This window comes from Bison bison, unplaced genomic scaffold, assembly GCF_000754665.1.
Source record: "Bison bison bison isolate TAMUID 2011002044 unplaced genomic scaffold, Bison_UMD1.0 scf7180017864240, whole genome shotgun sequence".
Lineage (NCBI taxonomy): Eukaryota > Metazoa > Chordata > Mammalia > Artiodactyla > Bovidae > Bison > Bison bison.
In genome coordinates, this window is record NW_011494812.1 from 562,536 (window position 1) to 575,134 (window position 12,599).

General features: G+C 39.2%; 1 protein-coding gene across 2 annotated transcripts; it reads left to right on the forward strand.

Moving 5' to 3' along the window:
- Positions 1-367: 367 nt before the first annotated feature.
- Positions 368-6,717, forward strand: LOC104993527 (T-cell surface glycoprotein CD1a-like). 2 transcript variants are annotated; one of them, XM_010846838.1, is made up of 6 exons: positions 368-865; positions 1,234-1,500; positions 2,020-2,298; positions 2,506-2,784; positions 3,104-3,194; positions 4,302-6,717. In XM_010846838.1, the coding sequence occupies exons 1-6, from the start codon at positions 805-807 to the stop codon at positions 4,324-4,326; spliced, it is 1,002 nt and encodes a 333-aa protein (XP_010845140.1). In that variant the 5' UTR covers positions 368-804; the 3' UTR covers positions 4,327-6,717. The 2 variants fall into 2 exon arrangements, with proteins under 2 accessions (XP_010845140.1, XP_010845139.1); XM_010846837.1 differs by having other exon boundaries at positions 3,353-6,290.
- The last annotated feature ends 5,882 nt before the right edge of the window (positions 6,718-12,599 follow it).

A 12,599-nucleotide genomic window follows, 5' to 3' on the forward strand; every position in this document is an offset into this window, starting at 1 on the left:
TAAGTTACATCATTATCACCAAAGTACAACAAAGGTGTATATTCTATGGGTTTGGACAAATATGGAATGATATATATCCACCATGACAGTATATTTTAGTATAGTTTCACTTCCCTAAGAATACAACTGCTGCAACTCTTTGTCTCCTACTGCCTAGACCCTAGCAACCACTGATTGTTTACTGTCTACATACTTGATTCTTCCCTAAGAATGATGGAGAATTGGTGTCAGTTTATACTGTTTCTTCAAAGCAATCGTAAGGAATTCTGAAAAAGCTAATAAAGCAACCAATAAGAAGTCAGAGATGTGAATGAGGCGGGGTGAGGGTAAGAAAGAGGAAGAGAATAGTTGCGAAGATATTCAAAAAGGCAAAAGGAGGACTGTGTGACAGAGAAGAGCAGGGGCATGAGAACATTAGCTAGGTCGCTGGGAAGACATTTAGTTTCACGGTTTTATCATATAAATGAAGGGAAAAGTGACTTCTATCCACTGACTTTTCAGTGCCATATAAAGCTTGGTCCATAGAAGTTAGACTAGGAGAAGGTGAACAGGATGGAATCTGGTGACAGGAAGAGAAGCTGGAAGTCAGATAGGACAGTCAGAACTGGAAGGGTAATGAGCATCTGAGTAGGTGGCCCAGGGTTTAGGGAAGGAGCAGATTTTTCTTTTTTCAGATGTTGACTAAAGGGAAGTTTTGCCTGTTGGTAGGAGAAGGAAGTCAGAATAGAGGTATTGTGGGGTAGGTTTGTTTAGAACAGAAATCAAAGACTGACGTTTCTGAGAGAAAGAACATCTGCAAGTGAGATGCTGTTTCTGCAGATTGCATTGCTCCTGTCTCTTCTCCCATGTGGTGACAGTGAGAATGGTAAGAATTCTGTTCAAAAAGACATGTGTGTGTATGTATGCACGCGTGTGTGTGTGCATGCATGCAGGCGGGCACATCCACCTGTTTGAGCTTGTGTGTGTGAATGTGTGGTATGCATGTGTGTATAGAGTGGTTTCCCCAACCTAGAGATCGAGAATATCAGCCTAGTTTCATTCCAGTATCACTTACTCCAGGTCCACGGCTCTTTTGAAGGTTGTCTACTATGTATGGGTCTGTGGGGCAGCCAAATGTTTGCTGAGGTATCTTGCTTTTCCCCTAAATTCTGGGTTTCCTGTCTTTGGCACCTTTCTTTCTCTGTTTTCTCTCCTTTCCAGTGCCCCTTCTCATTCTCTTTGTTCTTTTCCTAGACTTCCAGGAGCCAATCACTTTCAAAATCATTCGGATCTCATCATTTTATAGCCAATTCTTTGCACAAAATCTGGGCTCAGCTTGGTTGGATGAGTTGCAGACTCATGCCTGGGACAACAACTCTGACAGAGTCATTTACCTGCGTCCTTGGTCCAAAGGCAACTTCAGTAATGAGGAGTTGATGGACGTGGAAAACGTACTTCATACATTCTTCATTAGACTTGGTCAGGTACTTCACAACCATGCCAGCCAATGGCGGCTTGAATGTAAGTTCAGTTCCCTCAATGGGGGTTGGTGATATGGTGCAAGTTATGATGTGTGTGTGTGTCTCAGTGAGTTTCTTCTTTCTCTAATAAGCAGCCTCCATCAATTCTGAGCCTTACCAGACACTCTCATCTTCCTCATTCCTTAATTCACTTATTAAAGTGTGATTTTATCCCCCATTCAATCGCTTTAGTGATCAGTCTGTATATTCACTATAACTTACAGCGTTCTACTTATCCTACATTATTATAATCCCAAATCTCTCACACTAAGTCCTTCTTTTTTTTTTAACCCACATAGTTTACAATGCCTTCTTCAAATACTTTGCCCCTCATGTCATTCATCTCTTTCTGCATCTCCAACCAGTTCCCAATCTCTGAACTTCCAATCAAACTAAATTTTACTCTATTCCCTCAAATTTTGTAAAATCCTCCCTTATGCTTCTATCATATTTTAATTACTCATTTTATTTTATTTTTCCTACTCCTTCTTTCTTCTAATTTAGAACTTTTCTTCCCCAGATCCCTTTGAACTGCAGATAGCAGGTGGCTGTGAGATGCACATCAGAGATGCCTCAGTAGGCTTTGTGCGAATCGGTTATCAAGGATCAGACTTCCTAAGCTTCCAGAAAGATGTATGGGTACCCTCTCCAGAGGGTGGAATTAGTGCTCAGTTTGTCTGCACACTATTCAATTTGTACCGAGGCACCCAGGAAATAATACACAAGCTGCTCAGTGACACCTGCCCACGTTTCCTCTTGAGTCTTCTTGATGCAGGAAAGGCATATCTCCAGAGACAAGGTCAGACCTGCACCCTTCCTCCACAAATTTTCTGTTCTAAAAATCATACCTTCTCATTTTGCTAACAAAGAGCCGAGTGGGGGAGGTGATAACGTTTGACAGATTGCTAACAGTGGGAAAAGTATGTCCATCTAAACTGACATGAAACTTTGAACCTCTGAATCTGCATTAGAGTCCTTATCTGACTATCTTCCCTGTCGTCTGCAGTACGACCAGAGGCCTGGCTGTCCCCGGGCCCCAGTCCTGGCCCTGGCCAACTGATGCTGGTTTGTCACGTCTCTGGCTTCTACCCAAAGCCCATTTGGGTGATGTGGATGCGGGGTGAGCAGGAGCAACAGGGCACTCAGAGAAGTGACGTCTTGCCTAACGCTGATGGGACGTGGTATCTTCGGGTTTCCTTGGATGTGGAAGCCAGTGAGGCATCTGGCCTGAGTTGCCGGGTGAGGCACAGCAGTCTAGGAGGCCAGGACATCATCCTCTACTGGGGTGAGGAAAAACTGGGGCCCCGCCGGGATGGGAATAGATGGTCCTCAAGCAGACTAAGAGAGTCAGGTGAAAAATTGGGGATTCTAGGCAGTCCAGACCCAAAAGGAATGAAAATAAGAAATATGGGAGTTGAAAACGAGAGCCCCATAGATATAGGAAAGGAGGTTAGATGGAGTCATCTCTGAGGAGGGATAAGAGAGGAAATAGGGAAGAAGGAGATTGTTGAGGCAGACACTTGAATAACAAAGGGAAAGCATGGAAGTGCAGCAAAACAGTGAGTGGGTTCGAGAAGACACCCTTGTGTGCACCCCGCCCACAGATCATCACAGCTCCACTGGCTGGATCATCTTGGCAATGATTGTGCCCCTGGTCCTCCTGGCAGGTCTTGCATTTTGGCTTAGGAAGAGCTGGTGAGTTCTTTGTGTCCTGCCTTCCCCCCAGTTCCCATGTGTCTGCCCACCTGTTTTTCTCTCTCTTCTCATTCTTCTCCTCCCAGCCCCTTTCCTTCTTTCCCCTCATTTCTCACCTCCACCTCATGTAGAATGACTTCAATCTCTGTTCCCATCAGGACTTGCTGTAAACCTTCAAACACACTTCTCCCTTTGGAAAGAGGTCCCAGCAGCCCAAGAACCTAGGACGCATGATGATGGTTTTTCCACTCTATTTGTACAACTTCTTTAGATGCTGCTTTTTTCCTGCTGAATGATCAGCTGTTAATACAAGCAATAACAAGTGTAATTTTGCCGGATTTGTTGTTCTAACCTAGGTTTGAGACTTAAAAATTCATAATTTAAATTCTGAATGGAATACAGTCCTAGGATCCTTCACGTACTCAAATGTGAATGGATCATTAGGCTTATTTCAGATGTCACTTCATCCAAAGGGCCTTTCCTGATTCACCAGTGAAAGCTGTCTCTGCCTCGTCTGAATTCCCAGCAAAATTTAACTGGACTTTGGTAAATCTCCTCCTCACTTCAGATCCTTTGTGGCCACTGTCTAGTTCTCTTTCTCCCTTCAAGTTTTTAAGCTCTTGAGAACAAAGTTCACAAAATGTCTTACCTGTGTGTGATATGTTCTCCATAAAAATCTGTGTTAAATTTATTTCAATTTTATAGCCTTTTAAACTTCTATTTCTTTCTTGCTATTTTGTAGTAGTTGAGACATCTGATGCTCTTCTGACTAAAGTCCTTCTCACTTGACCAAGAAATTTCAAAAATTTCTAGTTCCTTAGCAATTTCTCTGAGCTCCTGAGGAAAAACAGAGTTTTGCCTCTGACAATTCTAATTATTTAACTCTACAGACCTATTGGGATGAAGTGTTGCTCCAAGTATTCTAAACAGAAAGAGGAAGGCAGAATATAGACCCTTATTTTCAGGGTGGTTCATGGATGAGAACCAGAATTATCATCTTGGAAATTGTTATAAATATTGGGTCTTGGATCTCTTCTTAGACATCATGAATCATAATTTGCATTTTAGCAAAATCAGAAGGGGTTCATAGTTGCCTTTAAATTCCAGGAGCACTTACATGAGTGATGCCTGAGAAGTACTGGTGGGAGTATTTCCCTGAAGAGAAAAGAAAAGTCAAGCAAAAAGAACAAGAGTATTGATCCTCAGGATTGAGGATCAAGGCAAGAGTCTTGATCAAGGCAAGGAGATTACATAAAACATATTCTTGTTATTCATGATGTTCTGTTAAATTTACAGGAAATGCTGCTTTAGTGAAAATTGAGCCATTGCTTCTAGGGCAAATGCAGGGTTTGGTTCCAATGAGCTTCTGGTCACAATATTTTTCATCAGCTAATAAATACATAGCTTTATGTGTGATTCTGCAAATATATATATTTCAAAATAATCTATTAATTATATACAGTATTTCTTAATGATAAAATACCAGCCAAGTGTTTAATCTTTTCTTGGTCTTGGGTAACACTATCATAAATTTCTTTGACTTTCAGCCATACCACTGTGCTGTCCACTATACTTTTAAAAACAACAACAAAAAAAAGGAAACAAACAAAAATCAGTCACACCTCAAGAATCCACAAATCTAGCTCTTTCCCCATCTCTTCAGGAGCTTCATCATAACATTGTAGATGTTACTTTAATGCTTTCTGGAGTGGCTCCACTTACTAATCAATAAATTTCCTTCCGTTTTCCTGGATTTACTGCACTGTTGATTCATTAACACTGAACTCATGGCTCACAATCCTACAATGTGCACTTGAACAAAACTTTATCTACATGTGTGTTTTCTTCATAAGACATGTCCCAACCTTTCTGTGCTTAGGAACACCAGACAACACTTCAACATTTTGCCTTAGGACTGTTTTAAACAGCAACATCACCATCAAAGAGCACAGATGCACAGGAAATGTGGCCTAAGTAGATGGTGGAAAGCATATGTTTACAGTTTTAGACCTGAAAAATGCAGGGAGTCACCTTTCTCATCTGGGAACTTGTGAGGCAGGTGGTATTTCGTACCACTCTGCACACATCCATGAATGACTGTGAAAGCATTGTGAGTATTTATTTGAGCATTAAAAATAAATTTTAGCAGACAGATAAATAAGCACATGCAGAATTGGTGAATAGTGAAGATAGACTCTTTATGACTAATAAGCGAAATTGGCAGTGTGAGTTGAGAAAGCCATGGAGAGACTTCAGTTATTTTAGGATTCATTGATCAATTCAACAAATAATTATTAAGCACTTATCTTGCACCAGGAGCAAATTGAGCATAAAGTAGTAGGGGAGAGAAAGATCACCACTGTGTTCTGAGCTGAAAATTTTTGCCTTGCTAGTTTGTATGTCTTTTTGGGAAAAATATCTGTTTAGGTCTTCTTCCTATTTTTTTGTAAATTGGATTGTTTAATGATACTGAGTTGTATGAAATGTTTGTGTATTCTGATTAACCCCTCACTGGGTCATGTCATTTGCAAATAAGCACTCCCATTTAGGGTAGGTTGTCTTTTCATTTTGTCCATGGTTTCCTGTTCTGTGCAAAAACTTTTGTTTAATTCGGTCCTGTCTGTTTATTTTTGTTTTAGTTTCCATTGTCTCAGGAAACAAAGGAAATATTGCTGCAGTTTATGTCAAAGAGTGTTCAGCCTGTTTTTTTCTAGGAGTTTTATGGGTTTTTGTCTCATATTTAGGTCTTATTCCATTTTATTTTTGTGTATGATGTGAGACAATATTCTAATTCCATTTTATTTACATTTATCTAGCTTTCCAAGTACCACTTACTATAGAGGCTTCCTTTTCCTTATTGTATATTCTTGCTTCCTTTGTAGTAGATTAATTGACCATGGGTTTAATTCTGGGGTCTCTATTCTGTGCCATTGATCTTTGTGTCTCTTTTTCTATCAATATCGTATTGTTTTGATTATCATAGCTTTGTAATGTATTCTGAAGTCAAGAGGGCTTCTATGGCGACTCAGACAGTAAAGAATCTCCCTGCAATGTAGGAGACCGGGGTTCAATCCCTGGGTTGGGAAGATCCCCTGGAGAAGGAAATGGCAACCCACTCCAGTATTCTTGCCTAGAGAATCCCAAGGACAGAGGAGCCTGGCAGGCTCCATACAGTCCACATGGTTGCAAAGAGTTGGACACAACTGAGTGACTGATACTTTCACTTTCACTTCACTGAAATCGAGGAGCATAAATACCTCCAGCTCTTTGTCAAGACTGTTTTGGCTATTTGAGGTCTTTTGTGCTATGATTCATAGGGTCGCAAAGAGCTGGACACAACTGAGCGACTGAACTGAACTGAACTGACTGATGTTTTCATACTTGAAATTATTTGTTCTAGTTTCATGAAAAAATTCCATTGGTACTTTATAGAGATTGCATTGAAATTGTGCAGTGCCTTGGGTAGTGTGGTCATTTTACCAATATTAATTTTTCCAAGCAATAAACATGGTATATTCTCCTATCTGGTTGTGTTGTTTACAATTACTTTCATCAGAAACAGCATCACATTTTATAATAACATACAGAAACAGAAGGATAATACAGTAAGAATGTGGGGAAGAGAAGAGAATGGGGATAAGTCAATCAATCAAGCCATTTACAGAGGAAGTCTGCTCAGACCAAATGATATCCATGAATCACAAATGGAGAATAATTCGACAATGCACTAATGATTCTAAAGGCAAAATACAACACAACAAAACAACAGTTGGAAAATGTTTAATGATGCTGTATAGAATAGAGACTGAATTTGGATTTGCTCAGTTGCTAAGTTGTGTCTGACTCTTTGTGACCCCATGAACTGAAGCATGCCAGGCCTCCCTGTCCTTCACCATCTCCCAGAGTTTGCTCAAACTCATGTCCATTGAGTTGGTGATGCCATTCAACCATCTTATTCTCTGTTGCCCTCTTCTCCTTTTGCCTTCAATCTTTTCCAGAGCCAGGATCTTTTCCAACGAGTGGGATCTTTGCATCAGGTGGCCGAAGTATTGGAGCTTCAGCTTCAGCATCGGTCCTTCCAATGAACATTCAGGGTTGATTTCCTTTATGATTTACTGGTTTGATCTCCTTGCTAGTCAGGCATCTCTCAAGAGTCCTCTCCAGCACCACATTTTGAATTAGGATAATGGGTTTCCTAATAGGCAGTATCTTAATAGGGAAAACAAACACAAAACTACGCAATATTGTTAGTTTTATAGCAAACTCCCTGGTGGCTCAGATGGTAAAGTGTCTCCCTGGAGTGCAGGAGACCTGGGTTCGATTCCTGGGTCGGGAATATCCCCTGGAGAAGGAAATGGAAACCCACTCCAGTATTCTTGCCTGGAGAATTCCAGGGACAGAGGAACCTGGTAGAGTCCATGGGATCACAAAGAGTTGGACACGACTGAGAGACTGCACTTCATGCAATAGTTTGCATAGTTTTATAGCAAAACTATGCAATAAAATACTTTTATATCTATGAAAAGTATTGAAATATCTGCGACCTCAAGACTCTCTGATTTAAAATGTTAAGGTTTTTGCAATCATTAAAGTTATAAATGGGGGTTCCTTGGTAGCTCAGATGATAAAGAATACACCTGCCAATGCTGGAGACCTGAGTTCGAACCCTGGGTTGGGAAGATCCCCTGGTGGAGTGAATGGATACCCACGCCAGTATTCTTGCCTAGAGAATTTCATGGACAGAGGAGCCTGGCAGGCTAGAGTCCGTGGGGTGGCAAAGAGTAGGACATGACTGAGCAACTAGCACTTTCACACTTTCACAAAAGCTCTAGATAGGGATACATTTCTATATTTTACCACTTGGTGACAGTAGAGATTAAAACAAAGCTTCAGCTACTTAATACTGGAATTTTCAGAAGGCCTCCAAATCATACTACTTAAATTCACAGTAACTTGTTAGCTCTAAAAATAATTAAAAATTACTTATAAAACTTGCACATAATATTGAAAGTATGTCAGCTATAATATGGAAATAGAATCCAAGGGAATATGTGGCCAGTAAAACAAGCTAACCCCAAGAAGGATTAACTTATAAAAGAAAGTGTCATGGTACCCTATGCATAGGCTATATGTGGGTCATGGATTATTAGAGGACTACAAGATGAGTGAGACTGATCAATTACATAGTCACAGAGTCTAGAAGAAACAGACAAATATGTTGTTCAGTAAAGACAGCTCTTCCTGGTCCTGAGGCCTCAAGGAAATTTCTTTTGTCAGTTTCCATAGAGAAGAAACTGTTTGGTTCAGGGAACAATATTCTTAGGAAAGTTCTTTCAGTAAACTTCATGAGGTTCACAGGCCTGTTGGTTTGTAGTCTCAAAGTAGGGGGAGCATATCAGTCTAAAATACATTAAAAATTAAATGGAGAAAATAACTCTATGCAGCACATAGGATCTGGTTCACCTGTGCAGTTCTTTGATGCTCTGGAAAATTCAGTAGAAGATCTTACATAACCTACAGAAATGAGTAGACTGTAAGTCTTCCATAAATATTGTTTATGTAGAACTAATTTGAATGTTTTTCAGCAACAGAGACTTTTAGATTGTTACTCGAATATACACCATATGTATGACAGTTTTATAAAATCTGATAAATGCAGAGTAGTAACTTTAATCAGTGGAGTTGTAGGTGGAATTTGCAATTGGCAATTTCTTGTAACTTTTGGAGATCACTCATGGCCTGTTGTTTGAATCTCAAGTTTGCTCCCAGGAGGCTGGTAGTACTTGTAGCAAGGACCAAGATTCTTCTCAAGATATAATTTGGCTCTGCTCTAATATAAAGCCACTTGTTGGCCTACCTGCAACTCTGTCCATTCCCAATGCACAGCAATTTCCACTTCAGAGAGAATACTAGACAGAACTTGAGAAAGGGAAATATTTAAAATGAGGATGAGCCTTAATTTTGATCTAAAGTGTCCTAAGTAAAACATCCATGGTCTTTGAAAAAGTGATCTATATCCAGATGACCTATTTAAGTCAAATTGTTAACTTATGTCCCTAAATTGACAGTTGAATTGCCAAATGGTGCTATATGGCAAAGACCACTGATTTTTTTCATGAAATCTATTTTGCACTTCCTCCAGAATAAATCAACTGCTTAATCATTAGCTGGACAGAATAAAATTATATATCTTACCACCTTTTTAACTGGTTGTGGTTATGTGACTGTGCTCTCAAGTCAATGCAATTTGACAACTTTTGCAAAGGGATCTGAAGTATTGGAAGGTGGTGAGTGTGCTCAGCTTTTTCCTTTCTCTTTATTGTCAGCATAATATGGGTTTGATGGATGGACCTCTGGCATCCGTTTCAGAGAATGGGATTGCCTTTGGAGTGAGGCTCAGGTATGGTAAAGGACAAAACAAAACAAAGCAAAACAAAAACCCCACCAAAAAAAAAAAAAAACCCTCAAAGCAAAAGAGGAAACTGGAACCAACTCTGTAACAATGAAATGACATAACAAATCTGAATTGCTTACTTCTAGTCTTTTCACAAGAGAAATTTATCTTTTTTTTTTTTTAAATATCTGTATCTTTTAAAAGATATTTCTTCCATTTTAATTTTCTGTTACTTGGAGTCAAATTTGATCCTAACTAATCCAGAATGTTAGCTAAATATCAATTTAAAGTTAATAATTTTGGTTTATGAAAGGTTTACCTATAACTCTTTACTTTTTTTCATTGTATTGACACATATGCATTATTTATTTTTTGCTAAGAGTAAATAAAAATTTTGACAATAGCACCCATGTTATTTGTATATAAGTTCATTTTTATCTATAAATTTTCTAAGGCAAGGAAGCAAATGCAATCATCATCTGAAATTTATATGAAATTGCTATTTACATGTGCACCAATGGCTGATTCATGTCTATGTATGGCAAAAACCACCACAGTATTGTAAAGTAATTATTCTCCAATTAAAAATTAATTAATTTGAAAAAAGAAATCATAGTAAACTTCTAGGAAAATGATAGAGTGAAATATTTAATAATTCATTTCACTGAGATAAATCCAAAGTACAAAAAGTAATTTTTCTACATCGAATCTACTAGGGAGGTTTAACTTACACACAAAAACCAAAGAAGATCTATAAGATACATAGAAAGTTGGGGTAAAATTTTACCATACATTCTCACTCATTTTGAATAAAATGGAAAGTTGGTGTCTGTAGTTTAGAAGAATAAATTCAATGTAGGAAAGAATTAACAAAGGCTTCTGGAACCTTTGTTGTAACTATAGAGAAAAAATTATTGTGAAAATGAAGAATAAATTAATATATGAAAGATCATCCTTAGTCTTGCTATGTTGTTTCATGTCTAAGTGCTTTGCTGATGCTGCTTTCCCTACCCAGGCTGCATTCTATCTACCAAGGTCTATTGTGGAAACTTACATTCAACATTTAATGGTCAATGTAAATATCACCCTTTCAGTGGGACCTTAACAAGATGACAGAGTAAAAGGACCTTGAGTTCATCCCCTGTCAGGAGCACATCAAAATCACAACTAACTGCTGAACAACCATCAGTAAAAAAGACTACCGAACCTACCAAAAAAGATATTCTATATCCAAAAACATAAAGAAGAAACCCAACAAAATGGTAGGGAGGGCATCCTTGTGACATAATCAAATGCCACACTTCCCAAGTGGAAAACCTACAACCTGGAGAACAATTATATCACAGAAGTTCTCCTTCAGGATAGAGAGCATTAAGTTCCACATCAGGATGCCCAGCCTGGGGATCTGGCCTTGGGAGGAAGAGGCTCCAGAGGATTTGGTTTTGAAGGCTAGTGGAGCTTGAATGCAGGTGCTCCATAGGAAAGAGAAACTTTACTCTTGAAGGGTGAATGCAAGGTCTCATGCATACCAGGACCCAAGGGAAAAAGCAATGGCTTTATAGGGGTCCAGGCCAGACCTGCCAACTGGTTTCAGAGGGTCTCATGGGGAGGTGGGGGCAGCTGTGGCCCAGTGTGGGGACAAAGACGCTGGTGGTGGAGGTACTGAAGAATATTCATCTGTGAGCTTTCCTGGAAGCCACCATTTTGGCGTTAAGACTTGGCCCCACCCAACAGCCTTTAGGTTCCATTGCTGAGATGTCTCAGGCCAAACAATCAACATGAGAGAAACACAGCTTCATCCATCAGCAGACAGGCTGCTTATAGACTTCCTGAGCCCATGGCACTTCTAGCCTTGCCGCTTGATGCAGCCCTGCCCACCAGAGGGCAAAGACTCACCTCGATTCACCAATGGGTAGGCACCAGTCCCTCCCATCAGGAAACCTGCAAAAGTGTCTAGACCAGCCTCACACACCTTAGGGCAGACATCAGAAACAAAACCCCTACAAACCAGCAACCTGCAGAACCAAGTTCTGCGAACACAGATCAGAACTTTCCTTGGCATCAGCTGGTACCTGGCCCTTGGGTGATGAGAGGATAGTGTACTTATGGAACATATAATGCATCTGCTATAGAAGACCACTTCTCCCAGGTCAAGAAACATAATTAACCTTCCACAGATATTAAAATGCAAGTAGAAATTTAGACAAAATGAGATGGAAGGAAGAATATCCTACAAATAAAAATACTCTATGCAACAAGACTCTCATTCAGATTTTACAGAAAAAGTAAAAGCATACATGCAAAATCTAAAAGAATTTGGCACCACCAAACAAGCTTTACAACAAATGCTAAAAGAACTTCTATAAGCAGAAAAGAAAAGGCCACAATTAGAAACAAAATAGTTATGAAATGGGAAACCTCACAGAAAAGGCAAACATACAGTAAAGATAGAAAATCATCTACACACAAATATTTAAACCAGTAACTGTGAGAAGGGAGGGTACAAATGCAGGATGTTTGAAATGCACTTGAAATTAAGAGATCAGCAACTTAAAACAACCATATGTGTGTGTGTGTGTGTACATAAAATAAATGGGGGGCTCTGGGGCTACTATGTCAAAACCTCATGGTAACTACAAATCAAAAATCTATAATAGACAAACACACAAAAGAAAAAGGAATCCAAATGCAACACTAAAGATAGTCATCAAATTGCAAGAGAAGAGAACTAAAGAGTAAGGTAGAAAAAAGACCTACAAAAAAAAAAAAAAAACAGTCATCAAACTGGCAATAAAAACATACTTATTGATAATCACCTTAAATATAAGTGGATTAGATACTTCAACCAAAATTCATAGACTGGCTCAATGGATAAAAACACAAGGCCTGTATATACACAAGAGACCCACTTCAGATCTAGAGACACAAACCGACTGAAAGTGAGGACATAGAAAAAGATATTCCATGTAAATGGAAATCAGAAAGCTGGAGTAGCAATACTTCGATAAAAT

What these genes read in the sequence shown, in the direction of transcription:
- LOC104993527 (XM_010846837.1), top strand. Translation starts at nt 805, where the DNA reads ATGCTGTTTCTGCAGATTGCATTGCTCCTGTCTCTTCTCCCATGTGGT. An exon ending in CAGCCAATGGCGGCTTGAAT is followed by an intron (nt 1,501 to 2,019) that starts GTAAGTTCAGTT and finishes TTTCTTCCCCAG; the next exon opens with ATCCCTTTGAACTGCAGATA. An exon ending in GGCATATCTCCAGAGACAAG is followed by an intron (nt 2,299 to 2,505) that starts GTCAGACCTGCA and finishes TGTCGTCTGCAG; the next exon opens with TACGACCAGAGGCCTGGCTG.